This window comes from Nanorana parkeri, unplaced genomic scaffold (assembly GCF_000935625.1).
Source record: "Nanorana parkeri isolate BGI_ZX_2015 unplaced genomic scaffold, ASM93562v1 scaffold101, whole genome shotgun sequence".
Lineage (NCBI taxonomy): Eukaryota > Metazoa > Chordata > Amphibia > Anura > Dicroglossidae > Nanorana > Nanorana parkeri.
This window is the reverse complement of record NW_017306369.1, coordinates 1,617,771-1,635,551: the sequence shown is the minus strand read 5'-3', so window position 1 is coordinate 1,635,551 and position 17,781 is coordinate 1,617,771. Positions and strand designations below refer to the sequence as shown.

Sequence of the window (17,781 nt, the reverse complement as noted above, 5' to 3'; positions counted from 1 at the left end):
AGCGGGGTTTTTCTCCTTGGCGGCCGGGAGCAGGAGACTCCCGGGGCGCCAGGGAGAGTCAGATGCTTGGAGATCAGTGTCCCCGGTTAGCAACCAGGGACGCTGATCTCTCTGAAAGTGGCCGGAGCGGCTGGCTTCGCCCAGCTGTCATAAGCAGGCTGTCGGCCAGCTTCGTCTTTCAGCACGGCTCAGCGCTCGACTGGGCCGCTCGGCCGTGATCGGGAGCTGTACGGGCTATTGTGAATAGCCGTACAGCACCCCCTCGGTTCTCCTGAACCGAAGGGGTCCTGGTGCCGAAGCTAGCCGAAGGATCGGCCGAAGCTACGGCCAGATCCTTCGGCAGCTTTGTGAATAGACCCCTATATTTCTTATAAAGATAGCCTAGTTTTATGTACATGCTAGAATAATATAAACTGCACTTTTGTGTCACAGATAACAATAACCGTGTAAAGCTAATTACGGATGCTGGTGTGCCAGGCTCAGATTACATCAACGCAAGCTATGTGTCTGTAAGTATAAAAATACTTTATGGTAAACCGCTCTGGTTAAGGAAGCAAGTCTAAAACCACATTTCAAACATCTCTAATACTCCTGGTATGCAAAAACCTTTGAATCATCACTCATGTTCTTCTGGCACAGTAATTACATTCTTGTTACATTTTTATTAAAAGCAATTCTAAAAAAAAACACAAAAAAACTTTCTTAATCACAGAAAGGATCCTGCTAAATGCAGAAGGGCACACACATCCAACTAAAGGTGTCTCATTAAGGCAGAAGGAGACATGCCTATATATAGAAGACTCCAATTATAACACTAATAACACTTACTAGAAAAACTGTAACACATGGCTTATTTTTGGCATGGCAAGAAATCCTATGTGTTTATGGCCCTGAATAGAATCATTATAATACACAAAAAAACTACTTTTCATTTTTAGAGTGAGTTCAATAATCCATTGGCTTCTTACAAAACTCTTAAAAAAAGATGTTTGCCATTAAGTTTTCCAGCTGCATTCATGCTGCCATAGTGAGTATTAGTGATGAGTGGAGAGGGCAAAGTTTGATTCACAGGAGGCTCAGCAAACCCAAGCAAAAAAATCCACTATACTTGAACATAGCACTGAACGCCAGTGAAGTCTATGGTAGCTGAATCTTGCTAATTGTTTCTGGCCCTTTTCAGGGCCAATTTGCAAGCTTTTGTTAAAAAATGTAGTATGGGTAGCTAGGCATTGTCATGGGGGACTTCAATGCCGAGATGAATCACAGCATGATATGTAACACACTAAATAGTTAACAGATTCCCATTACTATAGACAGATGAGTGAGCAAAGTTCGCTGTGTTAAACTCAAGAGTTTACAATATGTGTCATTTCAGGGGTATATTTGTCCTAATGAATTCATTGCTACACAAGGACCACTGGCTGGAACTGTGGGTGATTTCTGGAGAATGGTTTGGGAAACGCGAGCAAAGACCATAGTGATGCTAACTCAGTGCTTTGAAAAAGGCAGAGTAAGTTTAAAGCTATTACTAGAAAAATAATTAAATATATGTTACAGTTTATATAAAAATGATCTTCTTTCTACAGATCAGATGTCATCAATACTGGCCCGAGGACAACAAGCCAGTGACTGTTTTTGGGGATATTGTGATCACTAAAGTTGTTGAAGATGTTCAAATCGATTGGACCATCAGAGACCTCAAAGTTGAAAGAGTAATGAATTCACTTATCTTACTTTCAGTACTTTCTCATTTCCTTTTCCTGCTTATGTGGTAAATTCTATGACTCAGAAGTGTAGGGTTTGGTTACTGCTAGACGTTCGTACCTCCTTTTTTAATGCATCTGCTTCTTTGTTTATAATATATCAGAAATTATCATGCTCTTGCAAACTGATTTGTCAATGGCTTAACTAGTTTAGCCAGTTATTCTGACAGGCATCTATAATAAAACCTAATGTATAAAAAGTGCCTGGTGTTGTAGTCCAACACAGACATGCTGGTCAACCCCTGCACAGCTTCCATGTGGGTGTTGTAGTGGAGCCACATTAAAAAGCCCATATGAAACTTTGAATTACATCTCATACAGTATATATTCAATGTGTGGTTATGCTTAACCATGCCTTTTCCCACTAAGCCCCTGCCACCTTAAAAGTTGAATAGTATATACAGTATGTGGGGAATAACTATTTCATTTTGGAACACAAGACCAAGTTTTCAAAATGCATCGCAAATGTGTTAAATCCAGGATTACAATTCTTTCTTTTAGGGATTAGCAAATTGGCCTGGCCTGGCCCTATTTGATTGGCTCATGGAACCTATCGTAAAGTCCAAAAACTGTATACTTTAACCCGAGCCCCATTGGTTGCAAATTTTGAATATCAATTCTGGCCATTTTCAAGGCTAATAATAATAAGCAGTTTTTTAAACACCGTACCAAACTGAAAGTAAAAAATAGATATAAAAATGCAAACTAAAAAAAAAATTAGGTACCAAAAACACAATCAGAAAAAGGTAGTCCTAGAATAGATCTACAGCAGAGTTGGGTCTACAGCACAGTGAACATAGTGGTTACACAATATGTAGTCCACCGCACTGCAATTCACTGTAATGTGGCACTATACAGCACTGGATATATTACTTTTCAGTAGAACTACATAGTACAGCAGCAACTATCTCTCCCTTCAAAGACGGTGTGATCTCCACAATCTGCTCCAAGTTTTGCTGTTATTTTGAACGGCAAATAACTTGGCATTTACTATATGCGTGCATGCAGACACCTTTTTCCTACATAAGAAGAGAGTAGGGATGAGTATCAGATTCACCAGCCACTTTGACGGCACCAGTGTACTTAAGTCTTCTCAGCAGTAGCAGTGAAAATGGGGTTTATATGTAAAAGAAGGCGCTAGAGATAGAACATGAGTGAGAAAAAAAATGCTATGTTTCCTATTCATTCAATTGTTTCTGCCATTTCCTTTATTACAGCATGGAGATTTTATGATGGTTCGCCAGTGTAATTTTACTTGTTGGCCAGAACATGGAGTTCCAGAAAACACTACTGCTTTAATTCACTTTGTAAAGATGGTTAGAGGAAGTAGACCTCATGAAAATACACCGACAATTGTACATTGCAGGTACGTTATCATTATACTACTGTGGATAATAAGGTAGTATTATAAAAATCTTGTGTCCCTACTTGAACAAATCTTTACAAAAAATGTGTGTGACCGGTGAAATACAGCAGTTCCAGTTGCTTTGACCTATTTTTTTACAGATACATTTATAGTACGTTTTTGAAGCTTGGTGAATGACCTATATCCAGACAGGGGTTAGTAGCTGTAATATCCACAACTACCTGCTGGCACCCTTTATCTTTTGGGTCCCCAGTGTCGGGATCACTCTGCCATAGTTTCACTGTTCATGCTAAATTTTGAGTTTTTAATTTTCCTCCCACTCCTTTAATATGTAAAGGTTAAAAACATATAAAGGCAGCAGGTCTCCCTCATAATGGCCAAGGAAGGCCTTGAAACTTAGCAATCTCCCCACAAGAGTCCTAGAACCAAATTTGAAAACATTGGGGTCCCAACCAGATAGTTGTTTTCATCTGTGACTGATAAGACACAGAAATGTTACATTTTATACATGGCTTAGAGCAGGGGTGCCCATTAGGTAGATCGTGATCTACCAGTAGCTCTCAAAGCTGATGCTGGTAGATCATGAAGGGTGTGAATGGTGGTCCCTTTATTCAATTTTGGTATATTTATTTAGCTGTGCACACATGATTACCTATCAGCCTGAGTCTGCTGAGCCAAGCTCCCTGACACCTTTCTGGTGGATTCTGGTGGTTGAAGTGCTATGTATTACATTAAAGAATACTAGTTTACACATCCTGTTGCAAAATAAAGCAAGGTGAGCGAGGAGAGAGAGGGGGGAGAGGAAAGACAGCCAGGGGAGAGAGCAAGGAGAGACAGCCAAGAGAGCAAAGAGAGACAGTCAGGAGAAAAAACGAGAAATGAAAGCCAGGAGAGAGAGAGCGAGGAAAGACAGCCAGGAGAGAGAGCAGCCAAGAGGATGAGCAAGGAGAGACTGCCAGGAGAGAGAGCAAGGAGAGACAGCCAGGAGAGAGAGCAAGGAGAGAGAGAGCAAGGAGAGACAGCCAGGAGAGAGAGAGAGAGAGCAAGGGGAGTTTTTTTTGTCTTTGGTAGATCTCATTCCCCCTCCCTTTTAGATTGTAAGCCCTCAGGGGCAGGGCCCTCCTTACCATCTTGTCTTGAATTGTATTGTGATTGTAATATCTGCCCTATATTGTAAATCGCTGCGCAAACTGTTGGCACTCTATAAATCCTGTATAATAATAATGTAGCTCGTCATTTAAAAAGTAGATCTTAACACAAAAATTGTGGGCACCCCTGGCTTAGAGGGGCAGCCAATTGTCACAGCGATTTGGGGAGCGATTTGAGTGATTCATGTTAATGTGGTTAATTATATATTAAGGATTTACAAAGTAAAATGACTACTAATACTTGTGAGTTTCTACATAAAGGTATATGGTTGGCTTTATTGCCTCTTGTCACCTGTTGCAGTTATCAGATCTTGCTATGCCATACCATATGTCTGTAAACCTCTAATTCTGTGTTCTGCCCATGCTGAGCAAAGTGACAGGGGCACTTTAATGCTGCCACCTGCAGTAGCACATACCCACCTTACTCCTGCTCCCCTGCTGCATCATTCACTGCCAGGTATAGGGGAGTTTGTCAGTAACTACCCTACCTTGCACATGACTGTGTTGGTGCTTGCCAATTGACTACTCAGTGCGATTCTTTTCGTTCCGAATCAAAATTCGGACGAAATTTCGGAGATTCGGATGTATCCGAATTACAGATATAACTAATGCAAACGAATCCGAATTTCCAATTCGTTTTTTTTGGATGAACTGTCGTTTTTTGGACGAACTTTCATTGCAGCAAAGTGACATTTGAGAAAAAAAAAAACTTTTTTTCCCTCTTAAATGTCACTTTGCTGCAACGAACGAAACGAATTAGAAACGAAGGTTCGTACGGATTTCCGCTAACTAATTTTGTCCGAATTCAATTCCGAAACGAATTGACTTTCGGACCCGAATTCCAAAAAACAAAATAAAGCAAAATCCGAATCAAAACGAAACGAAACACATTTTTTGCTGGTGCACATGTCTACTACACAAGTACCAGCGCTGTCATATGGGGGAAGGGAAAAAGTCCTCAGCCCTGTGTAAGCTCTAACAAGGATATACACTTATACATAGTTAAGTAGTACATAGTTATAAACTGCTGAAGCTTTAAAATAAGCCTATTGCTTTGCCATACATAGGTAAAGCACAGTTTCACTTTAAACTATAAGAACACACCTCTCCTGAAAGAGTGCTGTTTGTACTATTATATTCTTTTAAGCTCTCAAAACCTCCCTTTTTAAAAAAAACAAACAAACAAACAAAAAAAACAATTATTTGAAATGTGTAATAAAGCATGCTGTGGTAACTTTATCAATTGAATAATTATATTGTTAATATTTATTAAGTGCGGGAGTTGGAAGAGCAGGAGTGTTTATTGCACTGGATCATTTAATTCAACATATCAACCACCATGATTTTGTGGATATTTATGGCCTTGTAGCAGAGCTTAGAAGTGAAAGAATGTGTATGGTACAAAATTTGGTAAGTAAAGGACAATTAATCTGTTGTTATCTACCCCTTTTCTTTTTTGTTATATTGACATGTAAATGCATCTAAAAATGAAAAAATACAACAACAATTTAGCAAGAAGCAGAGGAGCAGCATGGGGAAATAGCATTTCTGTGTTTTTATATAAATTTGCCATTAAGTCAAAGCTTTATTTAAAATTTTAGAGTTTAGAGTGTACACTGTCAGTAAAAAAAAAAAATATCCCCATGACAAATACACCCCTACCCATAATTATGACTTAATTAGTACCTACATTATTATATGTAGTCCCATGGCTATTAATTGAACCTTGATGCAACCTTGACCACCTGATGCAAATCTGAGCTGTTCTTTGTAGGTTGGTCATAAAGGTTTTACAAAGTTCTCTTCTTCAAGCAGTAAAACAGAATTTTCTTTTCTGAACACTATTTTTCCCTGGGGCAGTGCTGAATTTTAAACTTGTTGGAAGAAACGTAAATTGCTCGTTTTACTTACAAGGTACTATCATTTACCCATATACCTATAAAATAACACATGCAAAATACACAGTGCAAAATAATATCATAGATATAATTCTTTGCACAGGAAATATGCATGTCTACTATGGCAAATAGTCAGTTACCAAAAAAAAGAGAAAAAAACAACCTTAGTACAAGGAAAAATTGCCTAAAATATTCCAGTTCCACATGCTGATTTTTCTGGTGAGATTGATGCAAGGATTGCTTTCTAAAAAAATTAATGTTTTCTTAGACAGATTAGAAATACTCCAATTTAAAAATAATTATAGAAAAAAACATAAAATGAAATGTAAAATACCTTCCATCAAAATCCAGAGATTAGCAGGGTTATTCACAAAAGGGTGAAGAGTTTGGAGAAGGCAGGAGAAGTGAACAATCTAGGCCAAAATAGCTGATTTGGAAAAATCCTCCAATTCAGCTCACCTTCCAGTTCAGCTATTTTGGCCTATATTGTTCAAGTCTCCTGCCTTCTCCAAAACCCTTCACCCTTTTGTGAATAACCCTGTAGGTTTTATTATTGAATGCCAAATGTAGATTTTTAACATAAAACGTAGAGGTAATGGTGCAAATATTTTTCTAATGCTCACTACTATATCTTCCTCATCCATAGGCACAGTATATATTTTTACACCAGTGTGTTCTGGACTCATTAGCAAGCAAAGGCAGTAGCCCGGCCATCTGCTTTGTTAATTATTCTGCCCTTCAAAAAATGGACTCCTTGGATGCCATGGAAGGTAAGCAGGTATAAACTGTATCCAACATGTTTAATTATCCTTCAGAAACAGACATTCATCTGAACTGTACCTTTTCTTCCACTTCTCTTACTCTTTAAAAAGAATTGTCAATCTTTTGTACAGCAAGTTTCCCAATGGCAACATGCATCTACAGAGTATCAATAGAGTTAAAGTAGTTTTACACTTTTGCAGAAACTTGCTTCATAATGCCAGTGGGTGTTGTGAGGATCAGTCACAATCTTAACGGCTGAGGACCATAGTAACCCATACCATGCTTATACCCACAGCCTGCCCATAAACCCCAAGAAAAGTCAGGGAGCCTTATTATTGGATGGACAAGGCCACAGCTTTATTGTTAACATGTTTCAACATCTAAAACTTAATCTCTATTTAAAGATCCAAACTATATGTAAGTGCCAGTTACAGTTAAAACTGTGAGCACCCAAAAATAACATAATAATCTAACAAGAAACGCCTGTCCTCGTCATGAGTTCCAGACAGGTGTCCAGAGTGTACAGGGAGTTAAAGCTGGCAATGTTTGATCTGACACATTCTTTCTTGATTGACTATTGGATGCCTGGTAGTTACTGGATCTTTGCAGATTCATGGCCTGTAAGGAGGATCCAGGTTGTACTAGCAGTTCCGCCCTTGGGTTTCTTTTGGAATAGGAGCAGTTGCAAATGTCAGAAGCCCTCATGTTTTCTTGAACGTTAGCCATGGATGATAATGGAGGCTAATCAGGTGAAATAAGGGGTCTATTGCAGGGACTTTTGAAACGTTCTAGTCTCCTAGGTTTTTTGAATGCAGTGCCTGCAGCATAAGTGCCAGCCATGGCCACTGACTGTGAGTGGATGACAGTAGAATGTCTAAGGGGAGCATGAGAGGCAGAGTTAGTGCTCAATGCAGTAGAAACCTATGCTGGGAGTGTAGGGGAGAAATGTGACAGCAGCTCTGTTCTAGCTCTGTGAGCAGTGGGAGCCCCTGGAGCCTGCACTGTCACAGTTGATCTTGTGGAGTAGTGGTTGTGAGAGCAACTGTGGCGGGCATAGAGGGAGCTAGATTTCAAAGCTCTGATGTTGCTCCGCCCACCGCTGTATCTCATTCTAGTAGAGCGGCCATCAGGGCTAGGGCTGAAGAACGTGGGAGGCCTAGATCTCCTCTGACACTGCTCCTGAATCAGCTTGGGTGGAGGAGGGATAGGAATAGCGGATGCCTGGGCAGCATCTAGGTAGGTGATAATACAGCCGGCTGGCTGGAGGATGCTCAATAATTCATGTTATTGGGTGTTGAGGAAGAGAGCGCCAGGAGCCTAAAGGGAGGGGACCATGGGCAAGGAAAAGCAATTGCCATTCATGTCAAGTCGGTTTACTTACTGCCAAGCAGGCTCAAGCGATGAGGAGGGTGTGGATGACGAAGTGGCAAAATGCACCTGGATGGCAGAGGTTGCAGATGCAGGCCTTTTCCCACACATTTGCTGCAGACAGAATTATAGTGATTTGAGCTATTACTGCTCATTGAAAAAAGGAATAAAACAATTTGGAATCATAGTGAATCATAGTGAAAACTACCAGAAATTAGTGAAAACTACCAGAAAAAGCCTGTTTTTCCAAGTTAAAATTAGTCAGATTGAGGTGCTGCTGCTGTAGTTATGCCAAGCTAAATATAACATTAAGAAAATTAATTACACGTGCAAAATATGTGATGCCATAATACAGTGTCGCTGACATTTTCCATGAGAGTCATACTGTTCCATAACACTACAGCTTAAAGGCACCTCCCAAGCATGTATTAGAAAGAATTGTGTTTTTCCCACATTCCCATCAAAGCTGCACAAAAAGAAGGTCTCTGTATTTTAAAATAATCATTTTTGCATTGGTGCATGATCCCCCATGACAGTACACAGCTCCTTATGCCCTATGTTTGACAATTCCTTACCTATCACCCTATACAATATTTAATATTGATTTTTTTTCTTCATTGGGGTTCAGATTAAAGATTGCAATTTCCAGAGTTTACAATGAGATCACAAACTTCCATGAGCGGGAGCCTGTCCTACTGGCTCCTGATTTTAAATAGTAATGGGGAATTGTCAATGACAGTGGGCATTGAGGTTCACCCACCGGAGTGACGTATATATGCTTTACACTGGTGGAAAGGTGTTATTTATTCACACTAGTTAGAGGTAGAGTTAAAGTAGAATTACATTTTTTACAAAATTTTGCAAAACCATGTTCTAGCATCTTTTGTTTTAGTATAATTTTAATATTATTTAGGATACAATAAAACAATTGTAGCCCCTTACAGAATTGTCCTTCTTCTTTGTCCCAGTGATTATTGCTCTGTAAAATGCGTGTAACATTCAGTGTTAAAACATGTTTTGCTACTTCAAATTTAGAAAAGGGGGTGAATGAATAAATGAATGCAATTGCACAATTGTCCAATAATGCAAGAGTGAAATTTACATAAGAGGAGGAAAAAGAATAAGTTAATTGTGAAAAAAACATTTTAAAAATAACATAAATTCAAGGAGTAAGTGCATGAGTTATATTTCTGCCATGGTTATTTACCAAAGCGAAGAATAAGTGCATGGTTGTTTTCTTTAACATATATATGTATGGAATTTTGTGTGTAGACAGCAACGTGTCCATAGCAGTGACACCTAAGCTGATTTATAGCACCACAACTGGATGAGGAGCTTCAGTGCCAAAAGTTATTCCCCAGTCTACTGGCATAAAATGGTTATTTAAAAGTATGCAATGTAAATGCCTAAATAGAGAATTGTTTCTCTACAAATAGACTAACACTTTTCATTTTTATCCCATTAGTCTGCACAGTCTTTTACTTAAGGGACCCCTTTGTGTACCCCACTACTTTAGGTTGTACTGTATAAAGCTCTTCCATGGGCACCTTGCTGTAAAGCTGGTGACAAATTGATGAGCGCGTTTGCCATTTGTTTTGTTCCACCACTGTAACCTGCACGAAAATCCCACTGTTTTTTCCTAGCTTATTTCTTAATTGTTTAATATGTCACTAAGCAGGCAGGCTTCTGATAGGGATGCAACCACATTTGGAACTGCGGAGGGGTCAGTACAGAGGGGGAGTGGCAGAAAAGAGAACCAGGTGCCATAGGGAGCCAGTAAAATACAATGTAATAATAATGGTCTAGTTATTTGTGGTAAAAAAAAAGCACCTGGGAGGTGAATCAATAGCAGATTGTATTATTAGCATAAGAACAGTCAATATTCACAGTGCACTTTTTTCTTTGTTATAGGTGATGTTGAACTTGAATGGGAAGAGACAACAATGTAATATAAAAGAAAGCCCATCTCATTATACGTGGCAGAAGCCAAAATCATTCCTTCCTATGGTCAAGAGCAGTAGAAAGAACATACAAACTATATCCATGCTGTGCCTTAGGCTACTGATAGTGGTAATGTTATGTGCACAGAACACAGGACATTCAACTGTTTGCACTGCTGTGGTCTCATAGTAATGTCATTTTTTTTTATCTTGAAAGAGATAAAACAGAGCCAAATATGATGTAAATTATTACTGTCCTCTGTGTGGATATTCAAGATTGATTTATATCTGCTTTTTGGATTTGCTATCTAATTAAAAACACAATCTATAATGGGGTATTGCAATAGTTGTTTTCATTGAAGAGAAATATCCATATTTTATATATGTGCTTTTGTTTTGAATTTTGAAATCCCGTGCTGTGATCCAGAACAGCAGAAGAATCACCCTGTGACAATACTGAAATAGTTTGGCTTTTGCACAGCACACAGTAGCTCGTTGGGGATACTTGGGGCTATGAAGTTGTGACTGCCAACATTTTATCTTTCCTCTTTCAGTGGTACCGTATACACTTACTCATGAGGTACTTCGTGTATCTCTTCTTTTTTACATTGTAGAATAAAGGTTTGATTTATGATACTCCCTGGGGTAATGGTGTGCGTTTCTCTTGGTTTTGCTTCCCAAAGTTCCAATTGTCTTTCACCTATTCAGCTAAAATGACAAAATGTATTGTAGCTAAACTATTCTATTCAGTAAAACTGAAGATACCCAAATATGCCTACAATTGGAGGTGTTGTTTGTGGTGACCAATTTGGCGTCTTAATTTTTCTGAAATACCCAAGGTAAGGTCAGATTGTTCAGCAACAACTAAACCATTGTCCTAATTTTTTCTGCATCTTAAATAAATGATTCAAATGATTCTAACTTGTATAATGGAGTGACAGATAAAAAATAAAAAAAATCAATATTTTTGAAAAAAACACTAAAATAAATATCCCAGTTACTAAAGGCAAAGAGGCTGTTCTCTTTGCAAAGTAATTTGCACTTTGCAGGATAATTATCCCTTAGCTTAGTGAATGATGTGAAGCTCTACTGATTTCCATCATCCAACTATGTTTAAGCAAAAATACTGTTTTTACTTTTTTTTTTTACTTACATGTGATTGGGTATTCCCCAAGAGAGAATATGTCACTGTCTCTCAGCTGGACTCTTAAATGTATTCTACTTGATGGATAAATCCATTATTGCAGTATGTTACCCTCATATACACAGATCAGCCATAACTTTATGATTTTATGACAGGTGAAGTGACTAACATTGATTATTTTATTACAATGGCAGCTAGAAGTGGGTAGGATATATTGGGCATTAAATTAATATTTTGTCCCTGAAGCTGATGTGTTGGAAGCAGAAAAAATGAGCGAGTGTAAGGATTTAAGCGACTTTGACAAGGGTCAAATTGTGATAACTAGATGACTGGATCAGAGCTATGCCAAAACTGCAGCTCTTGTGGCATGTTCCCAGCCTGCAGTGGTCAGGACCTACCCAAAGTGGTCCAAGGAAAGAAAAACCAATGAACCGGCCATAGGGTGATGGGCAGCCAAGGCTCATTAATGCACGTGGGGAGCGAAGGCTGGCCCAAGTAGTCCGATTCAATAGAAGAGCTACTGTAGCTCAAATTGCTGAAAAAGTGAATCACAGTTTGTTGTGTATAGGACAGCGTAGCCGCAGACTGGTCAGGGTGCCCATGCTGACCCGTGTACATTGCCAAAAGTGTATTCAATGGGCATGTGAGTATTAGAACTGGACCATAGAGCAATGGAAGATGGTGGCCTGGTCTGATGAATCATGTTTTCTTTCACATCATGTGGATGTTTGGGTGTGTGTCGCTTACTTGGGGAAGAGATAGCACCAGGATGCACTATGAGAAGAAGGCAAGCCGGTGGAGGCAGGGGTATGCTTTGGTCAATGATTTGCTGGGAAACCTTGGATCCTGCCATTCATGTGGATGTTACTCTGACACATACCACCTACCTAAACATTGTTGCTGACCAAGTACACCCCTTCATGAAAAGAGTATTCCCTTATGGCAGAGGCCTTTTTCAACAGGATAATGCACCTTGTCACACTGCAAAAATGGTTCAAGAATGGTTGAGGAACACAACAACGAGTTTGAAGTGTTGACTTGGCCTCCAAATTTTCCAGATCTTAATCCAATCAAGCATCTGTGGGATGTGCTGGAAAAACTATTCCCATCCATGGAGGATCCACCTCACAACTTACGGGACCTAAAGGGTCTGCTACTGACAGCTTGGAGCCAGATAACGCAGCACACCTTCAGAGGTCTAGTAAAGTCCATACCTCGATGGGTCAGGGCTGTTTTGGCAGCAAAAGGGGGAACTACTCAATATTGATCGGTGTATATATTTTATATGAGTCTCTAAGAAAGATAGTGAAGAAAAATATCCCTGTGACATCAAAGTAAGAAACAAAAATTGACGGGGATGTTAACCATACTTATTTAAAACAAAAAATATATATTTACTTATATTTTAATGAGGTTCAACACATTTCACAGATTAGGATCTGGGTTTTTTTCAGAGGAAAAGGCAATGGCCTTATATATCTATATAAAACCATTTTGCAGCCAGTTACCATTTTTTGCTAGCGCATATGTCAGTCACCACAATACATTGCCAATTATAATAGGATTCTTTCAGGAAAGGCATTATGAATAAGTAGTCAAAACATTTGGAAAATGTCAACTTTCTGCATTGAAAGATCTTAAAACTTGACCTGGGGCACAAAACTTTCAACTTTAAATAGACTTCTCAAAGTGGACCTTTACCCCCTTTGACTAAAAATCACATCAGCATACAGCTCTGCATGCTGATATAAAATCATTTTACATTTATTAGCTAAACATACATATTTTTATTTTACTTACAATTTCTTTTTTTCCACTTCCTGGTCCACGGGGCACAAATGATGTAATCGTGCCCGTGAAATACATCCCTTATATCAGCAGTGCATTGCTGGGAAATCTCATCTGCAATCTCATGAGATCTCCGGGAAAGATATGTTTCTCCTCTGAGATGATGTACATGCCCACATGTCCTAGTCACATGTGCTAGAGTTCCAGAAAGAAAGGGAGATCTAGTAACCTGCCCATAGTTAAAATGGTCACTGTCAGAAGACTAGGGAAGAAAAGAAAAATAAGTAGGGATGTACTTAAATGGAATTATGAGACAGAGATAGAAAACTAAAAATAAAAAAAATTTAGGCCAAAACTGAAACCTTTTTTTCCAATCTTTAAAAAAAAGTTAAATTATTTTTTAATTGTTTTACTTTTATTTGTATTTCTTTTTCTTTTTTTTACTTTGCTGTTACTATGTCCACAATCATGAATGAATGGGGAGTGATGTTAATTCATAACAGGTACATAGTAAGCACACGATGTCCAGTTATTTCCAAACACTCACCGATCAGCTGATCGTTGAGTGTTTGCATACCCGCTCTCCATCTTGAATTGGCTGTCACATGACGCTGGGGCAGGAGAGCCTGCCTCCTGTGACAGATCACAGAGCTCTCCTCCGCTCACCTTTCTCTATCTTGACACAGGAGGCAGAGCCGGGGGGGGGGGAGGAGAGCTCAGACTCCTGTAACAGATCACAGCTGTCACTGACCTGCACCGCTCTTCATCCTGACACACAGGAGGCTGAGCCGGAAGGTGCAGTAGGAGAGCTTGGCCTCCTGCAACCATGACAACTGTCACAGTGAAGCGCCGCTCTCCATCCTGACACAGGAGGCCAAGCCGGGCAGTGTGGGAGGAGATCTCGGCCTCCTGCAACAATGACAGCTGTCTCTGCCCGCACCACTCGGCATCCTGAAAGCTTCTCTCCTCCCCACTGGGCGTGGCGCTGCATGGGAAGGCACACAAATCGGCGCCCAGCGGGGAGAAGAAAAGCTGGGATACACAGAATTTTTGGATGCATTTTCAGTCATCATGGCACTTTTGGCATTAGCCAAAAGTGCAGTTTTCGGCCGAAATATTTTGGTGGCCAAAATTTATGTGCATCCCTAAAAGTTATGTAAAACATACTAAGCCTGCAATAATCTAGAAGTATGTGTTTGTAGATTGTCATTACTAAACATTTCTGAAGCTGCCTTTCTTGTTATTTTGAAGATATGGGTAAAGTTCCTATTTATTAACCACAAATTATATAAACCACTAAGTGCACCAAATGCTTTTGAAACTGCAGGTATTACCTAGTAAATGTAGCAGTGATATATTTACGGTGCTATATATAGGCTGTATAGAGAGTAGAGCTGTGGGGGGAGGGGGGGAGGACAACTCAGCAGGCACCATCCACTACAGGCTACCTGCATAAAATTCCAGGAGAGGGTAGGACACAACACCAGTCACCCTGCACAAAGAGAGAGAACAGCAGTGACTGGTCTTTATTATAGGATGTACCCACTCAGAGGCAAAGTTTCATGCTGGATTACTGCACAGATTTGAAAACATACACATAGCACATCAGGATCCAGCCTAAGAACACTCATGGTTCTTGCATTTAAATTTGAAGTTCAGCTTTAAAAGGGGAACTCTATCATACAACATACACATAGGACAGTCATTGGATTTATAGCATTGTGTTACCCAGGCTCAAGGAAAAGTTGGCAATTAAATGCAGCCTTTTATTATACTATATTGCTGCCTGCTTTTACTACATGCAGTACAACTAACAAAAATCCCTGAGTTCATCGCATGTAAAGTTACAATGGGGTGCTCTTATTTCGCACAGTATATAGAGAATATTTATAACTTAGCATGTCAGCGGAGAATACATACAGAGAGCCATCTGGTCCTGCTGTGATTTATTATAAATAACAGAGAAAGTCTATTGTTTTAGCTTAATTCCTGGATGTTAAGAGACTGAAAAATTGAGCTAGATACGTGATATCCGTGAAATTATTGCCCAATTCATGTTAGAATTTAGAAATGATCTAAGCAGATTAGATTTCCCTCCAAAACAAAATTCCAAATAAAAATGAGATGATTTGGGTCTGTTCGAAAGTGCCATAAACACTCCTATAAATGCTGTTTATAGCAAGATCTACAACAGCAGAGGACCAGTGTAATGTTTCAATGGGTTTCCTACTCGTATTCAGAAGGAACGTGCAGGTTTTATGCTTGGAGTGGAAAAATATAACAGAAAAAAGTGATGTGTGCAGGTATGGTATGTAATATCAAGGTAGTAGTTGTGGTTTTTTACATTTTTTAAAAACATTTTGGATAATATGGGGAAAAGTTAGAATCTCTGCTAGGTTTTTATTAAGGGTTATGTCGCTGCTGTGGAGGGAGATTTGGCCTTCCTATTATTTCATCGGCTATCCTTATGGTGGCTAGAGACATTGTGATCCAGGATGCCAAGTCATTCAGTCAACTGCGGGAGTTCGGTAGTAGTAGTTTTTTTTTTCATGATTTGGTAATGCTCACATGTGTCCTACAAATTTTTCCTACATTTTAAATTGCAACTCCTGACAATATTTTTTTTGTTTTGATAGTGTGCAGAAGATGTAGAGCCTCTATTTTTTTTCGTAGCTTGGAATATGTAGATGAGAGATGCTTCATCTGAAATTGATTTAGTTTTTCAGTGTGAAGGTAAGTCCTTACTGTGGAAGACATTGGGGGTGATTTACTAACCTAAACACACACACACACCAGGTGTGTGTGATTTTCACACAGCAAAACGTATTTATCAACCAAAAAGTCTCTAAAAGCATATTTCCACTAATGCCATATATGGAAAAATCATGCACATGATGCATATATAATGCTGCTTCACAGTTTAGACAAAAATGGTTAGCTCATGCATTTACATTCCTGCATTCATCAACGCAAGCAACATAACATAGAGCTAATTTACACCACATTACCTTGCAATTCATTGCAGGGCTTTCCACAACACACCTGCTGGGTGTGTACACACTACAAAGGTGTTTCGATTCCTCCCATAGATCATGCTGGGAGGGAACACACTACAGAGGTGTATACACGTTCGTGGTGTGTTTAAAAGGTTAGTAAATCAACCCCACTGACTCAGGCTAGGATGATCTCTAAAATGTAAAGGCCTCGATGGCACCTTGGGTGAATAATGGAATATATAAAGAGAATAAAAGCACCACACCAAATGTAAAGGAGTCAAAATGTAGTTATTTTATCACATTAATCAAAAACATGCCTTTTTTCTACCTTGATAAGAGGTCCCTTTACTTCTTGTTGTGATGGTAATGTTGTCGCCATGGCAGAATGTGAGGAGAATTCTCCAATGGGGACATTAAAAACAGTTGACAGAAACCCTTCCCTCACTCCACAAAAAGGTGTTTTCATTGCTGCTGTGTCCTTGTTATAGAGCTTTCCTCTTGCTTTCCATACCAGTGACAACATTGCCATTCGGACAGAAAATCAGGGAAAATCTCCCCAAAAGTCACAACAAAATCTAACTGATTTTCTATGTCTTTCATCAGCTATTCAAAACTAAAAAAGAGAGTGGAGTTTCGCTTGAAGTCTTTTTAGCTAAAAGGCTTACATAGTAATTTCCCACGTTATTTACAGAAAATTTTGATTTTAAAAGCTCATGGCATTTACAGAGCTGTTCTAGGCAATTTCTCAGCTAATTTTCACCATACTTTGGCCGTGAACCAGTGTAATCTATTCTGTAAAGATTTCAGCACTTTATGAAACATTTCTGCCTTTTGCAGTAAAAATTCACAGATGTTTGATTCAGACTAACCTGAGCTTGGAACAATGATTATTCAATGTAGAAAATTATGGTGGCTAAATTGTGTCATTGTATTCCCATTTGTCATTGTTGTCACCAATCTATATATTTTTAACTATTGTATAAGGTGGAGGAAAAATTGATTAAATGTATTAGTTATATGGGCAATTTATAGTGAGAGGAAACTTTTTCTCACCAATATTCATAAATGAATGTAGTTAATTTAAAATATATTTAAAATAACATTAAATACATTTAAAACTGTTTCCAGATATCCCCAACTTTCTACACCATACACATAATTAAATTCCCATGAGTAAACCGAAAAGGGTAGGAGGAATTAGCTCGGTGTTCAATGCTAAAGTATAGGGCCTTGTGTGCAGCAGATACAGGAGCAAAAAAAAAATGGGTGCATCACCCAATATTCAGAGCTATTCCCTCCTTAAAAATGAGGATCCAGATGGTATAACTGTTGATTATAAATCAATGTATTTTTAACCACTTCAAGACCAGGTGTTTAGACCCCCTTCCTGGCCAGGCCATTTTTCAGTATTCAGCGCTGTGGTACTTTGACTGACGTTTATTCCGTCATGCAGCGCTGTACTGAAATGAATTTTATACCATTTTTTGGGGACAGATAGAGCTTTATTTTGGTGGTATTTAATCACCACTGGGGTTTTTATTTTTTACTATAATTAGGAAAAATTACAGAAAATTTTGGAAAAAATAAGTTTTTTTTTACATTATGTTA

The 17,781-nt window shown here is 38.9% G+C and overlaps 1 protein-coding gene across 3 annotated transcripts in view; it reads left to right on the top strand.

The window, feature by feature from the left end:
* The window catches only part of PTPRQ (protein tyrosine phosphatase, receptor type Q), a 198,853-nt gene extending 188,383 nt beyond the window's left edge, over positions 1-10,470 (top strand). For all 3 annotated transcript variants that reach the window (XM_018552932.1, XM_018552933.1, XM_018552931.1), the window contains 7 exons: positions 433-509; positions 1,376-1,510; positions 1,587-1,712; positions 2,981-3,129; positions 5,552-5,687; positions 6,822-6,945; positions 10,217-10,470. In XM_018552932.1, the coding sequence (XP_018408434.1) occupies positions 433-509; positions 1,376-1,510; positions 1,587-1,712; positions 2,981-3,129; positions 5,552-5,687; positions 6,822-6,945; positions 10,217-10,254 (785 nt within the window). In that variant the 3' untranslated portion in view covers positions 10,255-10,470. The remainder of the gene's footprint in view (positions 1-432; positions 510-1,375; positions 1,511-1,586; positions 1,713-2,980; positions 3,130-5,551; positions 5,688-6,821; positions 6,946-10,216) is intronic.
* The last annotated feature ends 7,311 nt before the right edge of the window (positions 10,471-17,781 follow it).